General features: G+C 47.4%; 1 protein-coding gene across 1 annotated transcript; it reads right to left on the bottom strand.

Annotated features, from left to right (window-relative positions):
* Positions 1-398: 398 nt before the first annotated feature.
* Positions 399-13752, bottom strand: DFL_005883 (uncharacterized protein; the record flags this gene model as incomplete). The annotated part of the gene is made up of 6 exons (XM_067635206.1): positions 399-845; positions 906-6519; positions 6573-10357; positions 10415-10509; positions 10565-13384; positions 13449-13752. The coding sequence occupies 6 exons, from the start codon at positions 13750-13752 to the stop codon at positions 399-401; spliced, it is 13065 nt and encodes a 4354-aa protein (XP_067489659.1).

Below are 13752 nucleotides of genomic sequence, written 5' to 3' on the forward strand. Positions count from 1 at the left end.
AATCTTGGGAAGACGTCGAGCAAGGACTGAGAAACGTTCGAACAGCTTGAATATTGACTGTATGTCTTTACGAAAAAGACAATTCCAATCGAACTCCTTTCTTGGTAGGAAACTTTGGTAATTGATGGGAGCCGAGGGTGATGGCGGTGTGATGATGATGGTGGGATGGCGGGGCAATTTGGGAGTGAAGAAATTTGGCGGGGCATTTGAGTCACATCAGAAAAACAACACATAGGGAACTCATCAGGTTCATGAGAATGATCAATTCATTCAATTGTCTCCTATTATAAACGACTATCATGCAATTAAAAATTCTAGAGCTATGAAATTGCTCATACGAGCTGCTAATTCATGGGTTCACATATCTAAATAAGACCGTAATATCAAAACGCTGTGGTTTAAGCTGCAGGAGCAGCCTCACCAACTGATTCCCCTTCTTCCAATAACTCTGTAACTGTTCCAAGTTGTCCAACCATCCTCTTGCCATATCCCACAAGTAACAACTTCTCACTGTTTGCTCCCAATCCAAGCCATGTTGGCGGTTCTCTTTCTGGCAAGCCATTGACCCATGCCTTGAACTGATCGATCCCACTGCCATCGGGGACAAGTAGTGGATTCTCACCAGCGACGAGCTTATGGTCCGTCTCGAATGCGGCTGGAGTGAAAACCGTTTCAACAAGCGATCTGAGTAGGTTGAAGTCTGACTCATCGTCAATCTTGCCACCGTAGGTTTCCGTGACGAGGTAGCGAATCATCGGCCAAGGAAGCTTAGTAGGCGCCACATTTGATCGGTTCTGAGCCACAGCTTCAATCCAAGTGTCGATGATGAATGCAGAACATTCGTACTGTATTCAAAGTTAGCCATAATCCAAACTTAAAGTATCAAATCGGGTTAGAGTACTTACATCGCTATCGTTAAACTCCCAGAATCCTTTCCATCCCAAGGTCGGTGCATATCGCAGTCTCTCCTGCACAATTGCATGCAAGAAAGAAAGGAGCAAGTAAACTCTGGCCTTCTCGATTGGCTGGTTACTCTTTCGGTTAGCAAGAGTACCTAGTGAGTCTCTCATATTGGCACGAACACCAGCTGGTTGTTCAAACATCAAGACTCTCGATGCACGGATCAAGTTAACCGGAATCTTAGGTGACGACTCCATAGACAAGAATAATCTGAAGTCAGGGTGTGGCTTGAGTGCGTCAAGACGTTTCTCAAGAGATTGAAGCCATCCAGGAGTGAGGTGCACGTTCTTGATAAGAACCCAAGATCCAACAGATGCGGCGCTGCTGACAGCTTTGTCGGCCATTGCGAGACCTTCATTGGAACCCATGGCAATATTGAGGCAGTTCGCGCCGACTTGCTGGACGAGATTGTCAACTTTGTAACTTGCATCGAAACCAGGCGAAGATGAAAGAGCAATAGGAGTAGTTGCAGACACTTGCTTCACAACATCACCCAAGTCTCCGGTGGCGTCCAAAATTTCCTTGCCAAAGACGTTTGCGACGAATGCCTCCGCAGCAGGGACAAGTCTGTCGAGACGGCAAAGTTTAACTATGATGAGACGTTTCAATGACCTGTCTAGCTCGGAAGTCTTCTCATCCCATAGTACTGGGACGTGATTTTCTGCCTTCTCCTCCCCGAAAAACTTGTCCCAATCTTCCTGTGTGACATTTGCAAGATAGTTTTCGAAAAGAGGTAGGCCGCTTGCTTTCTTAAGAGCTTCTTCGCGCCTGTCGGGTTCGCTAGAGACATCGATGCCGGCAACATTTTCGTCAAGCAGAATGTCAATCATTCCACGGTCGAAGACATAATGCGAAGCTTGAGAGAGCAGCATGGCAAAAGTGACCCGATCTTTCTGCAATAGACCAAGCGAAGTACGCTGGTAAGTGGTGATGAACAAGTCTCGTAAGATGATTTGAATGCGCGAATTGTAGTTTTTCTCATCGGCTAGGCGCTTGTTTTCGTAAAGAACGGCGTGGAAGATATCCAAGAAGTACTGAAGCGAGAATTGGTAGAAGTGGTTGAGATGGTGTAGATGTTCTAAGACAGCGAAAACGGAGCTGCAGGCTTTTGCGATAATCTCGTATTGTTTGGTGATTGACTCGACCTCGCTCATGACTCCCTCGGTTTCGGCCATCTTGTTGGAAACCTCGGCTGCTTCCCTCTTCAAGGTTTCAAGAGTATCGATAACACGGTCGTCGTCTAAGATATTGCCTCTGCTCTCGTTCAATGCCTGCAAAAGGCTCTTTTCTAACTTTCGGAGATGCAACTTGAACTCGCCTTGTAACTTCATCAAGTTGCTTCGTCGTTGATCCACATCGGGCCTCTCGAACTTTAGGACTTGGTTGAGCGTCTGGGTTTGTAAACTGCTCTTCGTGACAGTAAAATTGACAAATGTGGTACGACTACAAATATCTGGTGGGAACGAAGCTGACGGATCACGAGTCGACAAGTACAATTTGAATGCAGGCGAAAAGTCGATCTCTTGCTTGCCGAGTTGGATCAAAACACGACCACCAGTCTTCTGGTATTCCTTATTCAAGACGTGATTCAAGATAGGATCCAAATGTTCCGCATCCTGAATCAAAATCGGATTACCGAAACGCAAAGAACTCTCAAGCTGTTTAGTGAACGAATCATCGAGGAAGCTTGTAATTGTGAGTTTTCTTTCCTTGTTAGAATTAGACAAGAAGTCCGTTACTCTTCCAGATGGATCGATGATGAGTGGGTATCTGTTGAATCGCTTGAGAATAATTGCGTTCTCTGTGCAAAGGTCGTCGACTGGTAGGGAGTTCTCTTGCCAATGCAGCCGTTCGTCGGCGGTCGAGAGGTATCCGGTAACTGGGTTATGCTGTTTGTACTCGATACCAGACAATTGAAGATGATTCATCCATTCCTCAAGCATGTACTTTCGGAATTGTTGATCGTAGAGACCGCTGTATGCCAAGAAAGCAGAAGAGAGGAGCACATCGCCGACCAAAGTACCTATCTGTGTTTCGAAGGACCTGCTACTCTCATCCCAACGGACTCTTTCAGAAGACAAACTGTCGAGCAACTTGACGCTACGATCGACCTTGAACTGAACCTTTGACATTTCCGTTTTGATGGCTTGTGTCTCGCTAATAAGAGCTGCGTACTCTTCCTTGTATCGTGCAATACTCTCTTCGAGGCTCTTGATCATTTCCATCATGGCGGTAGCATTTTCCTTGGTTTCCTCAGCCTTCTGCTCCAACTCTGCGACCTCATCTCTCAAAGGCCCAACTCTATCCAAGATCTCACTGTAGTTGACTTGCGCCTCAACCCACTGCACCAAAGGGCCGCAAGCTCGGGAAGCTCTGTTGACGATCTCAAACGTAAAGTTAGGCTTTGACAAGTAGTCTGTCTGCATCTTAGCTCTCAAGCTCTTAGTCATCATCTTCTCGTTGTCGAAGCTGACGATGCTTGGAATGAAATCTTCGCGACGAATAATTTGCTGGATACTCTTCCAGCTGTCCGCCCGTTGACCTAACATTGAGCAGACGGCTTCCATAGCCAGTTGCACACCCTGCGGTGGATTTGCCATAGATCTGACTTCGGTAAGCTGCTTCCTGTTGATGTTGCTAACACTCTTTTGGGCTTCGATGACAGCTGGTTCGGCTTTGGCAAGATCAGCCAGCACAATTTCCTTTCGCTCTGCAACCTCTTTCTCTTGGACCTCCAAAGCGGCTTGGACTTTAAGGGATTCAGCACGCTTCTTTTCAGTCTCTTGTTGATCAGCTACCATGCGTTGGAGCTTTTCGTTGGCCTCCGCACTCTTCCTCTCTAGCTGTCCTTGCTTTTCCGCCAAGCTCTTCCTCAGATCTGAGACTTTCTCGACGGTATCCTTAAGCTTGTCGAGACCAACGTTCAAATGTCTCTGTTGTTCCTCAAGATCTTCTCGTTTCTCCTTGTAGAGCTTAACGTATTGCGCAACGAAATCCAAAAAGTGACGTGGAGTAAGGAAGGTCATCTTGCCCTGCTGCTTCAATAACTTAGCATTGAACTGGTGCATCGAGTGGTGAATATAAACCATAGCATTGATAACAGCCTCACGATGCGAAGGTGGTAGGCTCAATCCTCTGTAAGCAACAGGAATACTCGATGGCGCACTGTATCCTGCATGGTCGAGATCAAGGCCGTGTGTAAGCTCTGTACCAACTTGATAGAAGGCCTGGTCGCTCCAATCACCGAACCAGTTGAGCACGCAACGATTGAACAGCGCAGGAGAGGTAGCTGCCTTGGACGCCAGGCCTCCCTGGGGTGGGTTCATTGTGAACACAACATGTAGATTCTTGACAATCTGTTGAGTGAACCACTTGTACAACTCCTCTTGGGAATCAAGAAGCAGACCTTGTTTTTGAGCACCCTCCTTGCATGCTGTCATCAGGGCTGCGAAATCGTCGCCCTCGAAGAGACCGGGAACCTCGGCGTTGGCGAGAAGAGTGTTCATTCGCTCCAGGAAACCAGAGTCGAGGACATTAGCCTCGTCCATGATAAAACAGATCTTCTCGCCCTTACAACCACAACGTCGTAGAACGTCTCGCAAGTCTTCGTCGAAGTCTTCACCAGAGTATTTGCCATGGACCTTGATTTGGAAGACCTTGAGACCATTCATCCAAGCAACAAAGCGAGATAGCGTTGTCTTTCCACTGCCACTGACACCAATCAAAATTAGATGACCTTGCGGTTGCCTGAACACTCGATCAATCCTCAGGACGTGCTCCAAAACATCGTTGAACAGAATTAGCGGAACATCCACTTCTTCCTCACAGAATGTCTTCAATCTAGCGCGTGCAAAATCTCTAAGTTGTTCGCGATCAACAGGGACGTAGTTCTTCGACAACCAGTTAGAGAAGAGGATTGGTCCACCGAGTGCCTTGTCTTCGTCGATATTCGGGAAGCACTCTAGAGCAATTCTCTTGACTGTGTCATCGGTCCACTGCCGTTCGTCTTCGGCGACCAACCTATCCTGGAACAGTCGGAGTGCCTCATGGGCCCAGATCCTGACCAACCCTTCGAGTGTTAACGTCTCAAGAGGTTTGAGGGCTTCGTAAACACCTCGAACCCATCTAGTCAACTCTCTGGGCGAGTAAACGTAATGTGGTTGAATCTTCGGCGTGAACCTCATTTGACTCTCCAAGTAGAAAGTAACCATAGCCTTGGTGAGTGCTTCGGAGTAACCTCTTAGAGTTGGAATAATCTTCAACACAGCGCTGTTGAATGTTCCATAAATTTGCATGAGTGAGAGTTCTCCAGGATAATCAACCATAACAAGTGGTGCATGGCTCAAGAAACGGGCGCCCATCGGCGTACGACCGGCATCAGTCGGCGGGTTACAAGCGCCCACGAACTGAATCCTGTCAAGAGTAACCCATGTCTTGTCGCTCGTCTTCCAGAAACCATTCTGCTCAACCAACTGTCTCAAGAAAGAGATGGCACGTTGGGTTCCGTATTTATCTGGCGCGGGCAAGTTGATTTCATCACAGAAGATAACAAGCCATCGGCCGATCTGAGTTGGGGAGAGGATGACTCCATTTAAAGTCTTCCTATATTCGCAGTACTGCTCAAACGTCTTGATGAGAAGGTCAGGCGTAGTTGCGCTCGAAAAGTTGAGGCCGACAACCTCCATATTTGGCAGCTTTCTCAAGGCGCTAAACAGAGTCATTGTTTTACCAGAACCAGGGGGGCCGCAAAGAAGTAAAGGCTTGTGCTCCGCAAGCCAAGAATATAGAACATCCTCATGGCGAACAGTGTCAAGAGTTGGAATAACCACGTCGGTTTGGGTGACGGAATGGGTGTTGACCTCGACATGTGGGACTTGGTTTTGCCAGCTGACCCAGTCACCGTTGGGTAGGCCGACATCATAATCAATAATAGAGCCGCCATCACCCAAAGAGGGGAGCCCGATAGTAGTTCTTCCGCAGATATACTCGCCGAAGGCTTGTCTATCAGTGAGGGGACAATCTCCAGTAAAACTCCATACAAGAGTAAGCAGGATCTTCTTCGACACGAAGCTCTCGATTTGGGTGTCCTCGAGTGGAAAATCGACATGTTGTAAATTGTACTCAATAATCGTCCTGCAGGTCTTGTTGAGGAGGGAGAATAAGGTATTCAAAACTCTGGCCTCGGTGAACTCCATGATATGGTTATATTTACTAGCTTCGTTGAGGACGTTGGTGATAAACCCGTCCCGTAGAAGTTGTTGTTCGAGCAGTAACGCCATATGTTTCTGCACATTCAACGCCTTGATGGAAGCTTGTCCAGTGGTGACATTATCCTCGTCGAGATCCTCGAAGGGAACCGACGAGAGAGTCTTGAGGTAGTGCTGCACCATCATTTCGTCGGTAACGGTATCATTATTGAACCAGACCATACCGCAACGACTGACAGTAGCGAGTGTCGCATATTTCAAAGTTTCGACTTCGAACATAATGCGCACATTCGGTGGAAGGTTAAGACGCTCACCATTTGGCAAGGTCAACAATTTGTTGTCATCCAAAACACTATCTCAATGTTAGTCATCTTCGAAATAATACTCGAGCAGAATGGTTCCTACCTGTTCAAGTTCTCAACCCACTCTGGGTCTACATCACCATCAAATACGATCCAATGCCGCTTCGAATCTTCGCCACGCAAATTATCCACAATCTTTCGCAAGATGCTTGTGAACAACCCATCGGTCCACTCTCTGGTTGTTGAGTCAAGACTACCATAAAGAGCTTCCTTTGACATGACCTTCGGGTCGATGATATGGGAGACACCTTCCACCCCTTCGACTTGTTGCATCGCCTGCAAAAGCACCTTCCAAGCTGACGACTTACCAGATCCAGACTCTCCAACCATCATAACACCATGGTGGATAGACTGAATCTGATAGAGTTGCAGTACCTTCGTCATCCAGGTTTCAGTGACAAGCAGATTCTGCTCCAAGGCGATCTTGCTGATGGCCCCCTCCAGCTTCTTCAAATTGCCAGGAACGTATTCAATACCAGGGAAAGCGGTAAGCTCGATGCCTCTCATGATATTGACATCCTCGCAGATCAGCTTGGGGGCAATGGTCTCCCTCAAACTTTGGAGGATAATCTGAGCTTCCCACTTCAACTCGTTACCGGGTTGGGCCGGCTCCGAGTCAGGGTCTTGGAGCCTTGCTCTCTTGAGTCCACCGGAACTAACAAGAACACTCTTCAGGGCTCGCAAGCCGAAATCGTAATGGGCCTGCTTCGACAGCTTCTTGGAACATTCATCGAAGAAAGGAACTGTTTGTTTTGCCAAAGCCTTGGCTTGGTTGAAACCCTGCGAGTAAAGCATGACTTCGGTAATCAACTCCTTGTCTGGCTTACTCATTGCGACGCTTCGGAATAGCTTCTTCAAGTTGTCTGGCAAGTTCGAACGGCCAGCATATCCAGGATTCATGGTGATGAAGATACCAGTATTGCCGCTGACCTTCAAGTTCCTTCCAACAAGCTCAATCTGTGACTCAGGATCCTCGGTGGCGCGCTTGAGACCCTGTTGAATATTTTGAACCTGCTGACTGACCGCAGACAAGATACGCTCCTCGAGACGATTGAACTCGTCAAAACATCCCCACGCACCAACCTGACAAATGCCCAGGAAAATTCTGCCCATGGCCTGGAAATCGAAAGTATCATCGCAGCAGAATACCAAAGTAAAACGTCCAAGCTGAACACCGAGGGCCTTGACGGATTCTGTTTTGCCGGTACCAGCTGGTCCGTATGGAGATCCTCCAAGTCGTTGACACAAAGCCTGTGTCAATGTCAAGAAGCATCGATCCGTCAATGGTGTCCTGACTAACCTCTCGGCAACACCCAGATATTCGAACCCGTATTCTAGGGTAGCATTGGCCATCTTGATCTTTATACGAGACAGGAAATCCCCTTCGGGCTTGTACATATACCTCATCTGCAGGAGCCAGATGTAGTGTTGAGGATTGGTAACGTTATTGTCCTTGAGTCGCTGTATGCAATCCCGTTGGTGGACGAATTCTGTAATCATGTGTTCGCACTTCTTCCTCATTATTGGGCTCAGATCACCAAGGACAGTAGTAGCCAAGAGATTCAGAACCTTGACTTCTTGGGCGTGGAGTTTAGCTAGATCGTCGCCTCCATTGATAAGGCATTGCTCAACAGCCATGGTCCAGACAACTTGTGTGGCTAGAACCACGATCTGAGCTGGATACTTGTCGATATATTCCTTGAAAGTCTCAGTGTCCAAATCATTGCTCTCGAACATTGGTGTGAATTCCGCGACCGCCTCGGCCAACAGTTCCGCGAGAGTGCTTTTCATATTGCTTTCAAGAGCCATGAGCCAATCGTTGATCTTTGGCATTTTGATCAATGAAATCGGTTTCTTCAGTTTAACTTCTTCGCCCTCCTTCGATGTGAACCCGTAAATAGTAGAGTCGTCATCCAGTAAGAGCCCGGATAATCCAGCGAACATCTTCTTGAAGTGCTTGGCAATACGGTGAGTGTCATTGCTGTTACCAATGATCTCAAGCAGATCCTCGTCACCAACAAAGTAGAATCTTGGGAAGGAAACACGCTCTCGTTCGAGATACTCTCCCAATGCCTTTTGGATCTTGTTCAACAACTCAGCCAAACGCTCAAGACTCTTCTGAACACCAGAGATATTGAGAACGTCAAGGACGTATGGGCTCTTGTAAACCTTTTTCATGACAGCAAAGAACTCTGAGTTGATGTTCTGGAATCTGGAACTTTCTATCGGAAGCAAGTGTTTGATATCGGCATTACCTGTGAAGACACCTTCAAGATAAACCCATTGTCTCTGAACATCGATCCAAACATCAAAGAGAACATGGACTCTGTTGAGTTTATCTTCCCAACTGCTCGCCTCCTCTTCGAACTCTTTGTAGTAAGGAGAGTGCCTCATTGCTTGCAAGGAATTCAAGTTTTCGCTGCACTTGGCAAACAAGTCGTCCCATCCACGGATCAAACGGCACTTGTTCTGGTAGTTCACCAAATCCAGCACATAACTTGTCCAGGTTTCCTTGACTTGCTTGACGAACTCTTCAAGAGCCATCTCACCCTGAGCCTGAGCGATAATGTCCTTGATAATGACCTCGGAAGCCTTGAGATTAAGGTCCCAAACCTGACCGAGATTAAGACTCGTGAGGTAGATGCGTTGGTTGGGTTTGAGGGCTTTGAAGATTTTGGCCCAATGCCTTTCTCTGACAGCTTCACTTTTTAGCTCTGAGAGTAGAGGATTGACCGAGACGAGCGTCTTCAGTACATTCTGTATATGCTCGAACGCAGCGTACTGACGCATACGACTAGGCATCTCCCTTGTCATGCCGATGAGACCGTCAAGACCTTGACGAATCTTTCGCGGAACCACAGATGTCCAGACAGTATCACGAAGGTCGTTAAGGCTCTTCCAGATCGTTGACAGGGCAGACCAGACAGACTTGAAGTCTTGCACTTCTTCGAGAATAGATGCCAGAATATTGTCTGGCCCAGCGGGTAGATCCAAAGCTTCTTTAGCCTTGGCCACCATCTCAGACTCGGACTTAAGCTGGTTGAGGCTGGCTTCGAAGGTGCTCAGTGTTCTTGAAGCATCCTCAGGGGCAATAGTACCCGAGACCGGCTTCTCATCATTCCATTCCTGGACGACGGCGGTAATCTTGTCCGTGACAACCCTGTCTTCCGCAATAATCTTGGCTTTGAGAGCGTCAGTCTGGTCTTGCACGATCTTGCTCTTTCGTGCCAAAATTTCATTGAGGGCTTGCCACTCTCCGTCGATCTGCTCAACAAACAGCCAATCGTTAGGGAATTGGTATCTCTGTCTGCTCAGCGTTGTCTGGCCCTGTCTGAAGGTCTCCATTTCAGGTCCCCACGCCTTCACTTTCTTCTTACATTGTTGAACTATAGTAATGAAGGTGACAGCCTGTGCGGTAGACGAAGCCTCCAAGCTTTGCGATTCAAGATCTCGGCGAGCTTTCTCGATTTCAGCATGAACATCACGCATGCGAACACCAAGCTTGCCAGCGAACTTCATGAGAATCTCGTGTTGCCACGAGTCGTATTTGGCGTTGACACGAGTTTGAACTTGTTCGTAGTCGATCGTGATGTGGCCAAACACTTGGCTAACATCAGATGTGTCGAAAGTCGATCGAGTCTTGCGGATTTCTTGGAGCAAATGCAGCCATTTTGACAAATTGGCACCAAGGACGTCATATACTTGCTCAGCTTGAAGATCCCAAAGACTCTGGAATTGAAGCCATTTATCAACGTAAGTGCTAACTTCCGTAATTTTCTTCTCGACGGCGTTATATGCTTTTGAAAGCATATCAGGGAAGTGGCTGGGCTATTTAGGGCGTTAGTATGGTAATACCTGAAGCTTGGGTACGAAGAAAAAACATACAAGCTCAGCAAAGTTATCTTCGACCTCGCGTTCAGTAATATGAACCGTCATTTCGTATCTGGAGGCTTTGACCTTGTGCAGGTTGCAAGCAACGCCTACCCAGCTAATTAGTTCTATAATAAACCAAAGAGTTTTTAAATTGTTACGTACCAAGCCACAAATGCAGTTGCTTATACCACTGTGCTCTGGCGTATTCCATCGGGGGATCCAAGTAAATAACCTGGTTCTTGATACTGATTTCGTGAACCAAACGTTTCATAACTGGCCTATACATCACAGCCTTCTCGTCTTTCTTTTCACCTTCAGAGTCGGCAGTATCAGGCCGTCGCTTGCTTTGCTGTGCTGCCTCGTCCTCCGCAAGGGTTCCATCGAAAACTGCGATCCACGTATTTGTTGCCTCTTCAAGTCGGCTGAGAAGGATGGTTTGGATTTGAATATTAAGGTCGCCAACCCACTGGGGTAGGTTAACAAAGTTTTCCAAATTCAACTGGTCGACAGCTGTCTGGATAACTTCAAGTCTCGTTCTCAGTGATTCGGTATCATAAGGGCAAGACTTAAGTTCCGTGAGAGCCTTTCTGATATTATCGTTAATAGTACTCAAGGTTTGTGTCTTTATTTGAAGCATATTAACAGCTGCAGCCATCTCCCTAACAAACTGGACATGACGAGACTCCCGGCCAGCGAGTGATGAACCGCCTTCCATGTTACCATTTGGAAGATAAGATACAACATTGCGCATATGGAGGTCATAGCTGTGAACGAAGCTTTCCCATTTGAGCGGAATTCCTTTTGCAATTAGTACATGTACTTCGTTTTGATACCCTGACAACAGAGTAGAGACATCGCTCATATCCAGAATGACTTTGTTAGTCTGAGCGAGTGTGCGAACAGATTCCATCAGAGAGACAGCGTAGGGGTAAACTCGTTTAGCCTCTTTAGAGACGTTGTTGATAGCGTGTGGAACAGTGTACTTGAGGTTGACGAGATTTCGAACTTCCTTGAAGAGGGCGATGACCTGAGGGTCAAAGTTGACAAGCAACTCCAACTGATTACCAAGGGCGCGATTCCTGTTGATATTGAAGAGACGGCCGGAAATCGAGACATTCCGTCGCTGGACATCCGCAAGCCAGGCTTCATAAATGGGGCGAGTCTCGAGTTTCGTCTTAAAGGAATTGCTCTCGCTGAACAGCTTTTGGCCCTCAGCATAGTCCTGCCAACCTTTGCCAAGAATATCTTCAATACGCTTTAGATACGCATTTAGCTGGCGTTCTATCTGTCTTGCCCATATGATAGCCCCTGCAATCGGTGGGAGATCGTGCATTTGAGCCATTGCGTGGGCTTCGCTGTGTCCATACTGCTGCTTGAATCTCTCGTGCAAAGCTGCGATATCCGCTTTGACATTGTCGATCAACTGGGTCTGATATTCTTGGATAGCCCCACGGATCTTTGGTCTCACGAACAAAGCATTGAACTTGGAGAACACGCGGAACATCTCGTTGGCATTCTTCGCAGTAGCTAATCGATCTCTTAACTTTGCTATGATCGAGTTCTCAACACGGGATGTCCGTTCGTTGTAGGCATTTTCTGCTGAGATCCAGATATCTGTACCTTCTAGGGTGACATCAAGAACGTCGACATCTTTGAGGGCGGCGTATGCCGAAGCAACCTCTTCCACGGCATCGACATCACCGATTTCTTCGATCGCAGCATGACCGCTAGGCTCACCGCGAGCATCAACGTCATTTCCAGGACCAAGAACATTTTGAATGGTTCGCTGAAGCTGTTCGTGGCCGTGTCTGAAGGCCCTGACATACGTAAGACGCTCTTGGGTCTTGCTATGCCTTTTTGTGACTTTTATAGGAATGAATTTATCTGCTCGTTTTCTGGAAACGTCACGAGCTGTATTGGTGAACTCTTTAACATTTTCATCCCAAGTGTTAAAGATGCTATCAGCCACGTTCATCAGAGCGTCAAAGTCCTTGTATTCCATATGCATCAATCTCCTTCCAGACAAGAGTTCGTGCAATCGATCATCAAGATCTCCAGAAATTGCTTCGACAAGAGGTAAAGCTCTCCTAATAGGGTAGCTGGTGATTCTCAACTTTTTGTTGATATGACCAAAGATCTTGATGAGTGCTTCCTGGACCTTGGTAAGCGAGGTTGCAGACAAGAGCTCATCCAACGGGAAATCACGCATCAGTTGGTTGTATTTTTGGACAGTATCCGACGCTTCTTTCAGGCCGGTGTCTGCGATGAAGGAGACAGTGGCGTGGAAACGTTTAGCGTGTCTTAAAATTTCTAGGGTTAAGAGAACACCCTCGCTTCGAAGCTGTTCTTCAATTCCCTCTAAGGCGGATTCCATGTTAAGCCAGAAGTTGATTTCTTGGGTAGCGCTGCCCGAATCGGGATCTCTCTGCATTTTTGTAATGGTTTGGATCGATTTTATCCAAGAGTTGACAGCTGACTGGAGTTGATTGAGGAACATAGAATCGTTGACAATAGTAGAAGGAATTAGGTCAAGAGAAGGCTTTTGCCCTTTAGATACCGCTTCCTCAATGGCAGCCTGAACAGTTGGGTGCATGACAAGTGCGAGCTCCGGGATTTCAATATTCTGCTGCAAATGAAGGAATGCAAGCTCAAGCTCAGCCATCTTCTTCTTGGCAGCGGGAATACCGGACTTAGATTCATTGTCAGCATACCGACCAGCTGCCTGAGTAGAGCTCTTCCCACTCTGTGTTTGATTCGCTTTGATATAGGCATCGAAGTATGGCACCAGGGCATGGTGCATGAGGGAGTGTAGAATCTCATAAGGCGAGTTTCCAGGGAGATTGGTGATCTGGAGTTGATTGGCAAGTGGTATGGTAGCTTCAAGAGCAGCAGGACGTTTGATCAAAGCTACAGTTGCCACAGTAAGGGGTGATGTGGAGAGTTCAGACGAAATCGAGAAATTGTACTGAGGGGTGGTGGGGCCTATTGATAACGATCATCGTTAGAGCCTTTCTATCATATCATTAAGAGGTAGCATAAACCCTACCGTCGATTGAATCTGTCGATGTATCTCCGGCAGACTCCACCATCTCCTTGCAGATGTATAATGCTGTTGGTCCTTCACCGCAAAACCTGGAGCAGCGAAGCAAGGTATCGGAGTAGTGGGACCTGCTCAGCATGTTACCGGCACCTTCGAGCTCTCGCTTCGAAGCACCGAGAGTAATATCGACAACATGAACAATGTGATCAAGTAGATTCACCGGATTGACGTTAGAGGTAGAGGCCGAGGGAGTAGAAGCCCCTGGTGAGGGGGATCGCCTCTCGCTCGACCGGGGAGCGAGGGTATCCAT

This window comes from Arthrobotrys flagrans (genome assembly GCF_004000055.1).
Source record: "Arthrobotrys flagrans strain CBS H-5679 chromosome Unknown unitig_9, whole genome shotgun sequence".
In the NCBI taxonomy this organism is placed as follows: Eukaryota; Fungi; Ascomycota; class Orbiliomycetes; order Orbiliales; family Orbiliaceae; genus Arthrobotrys; species Arthrobotrys flagrans.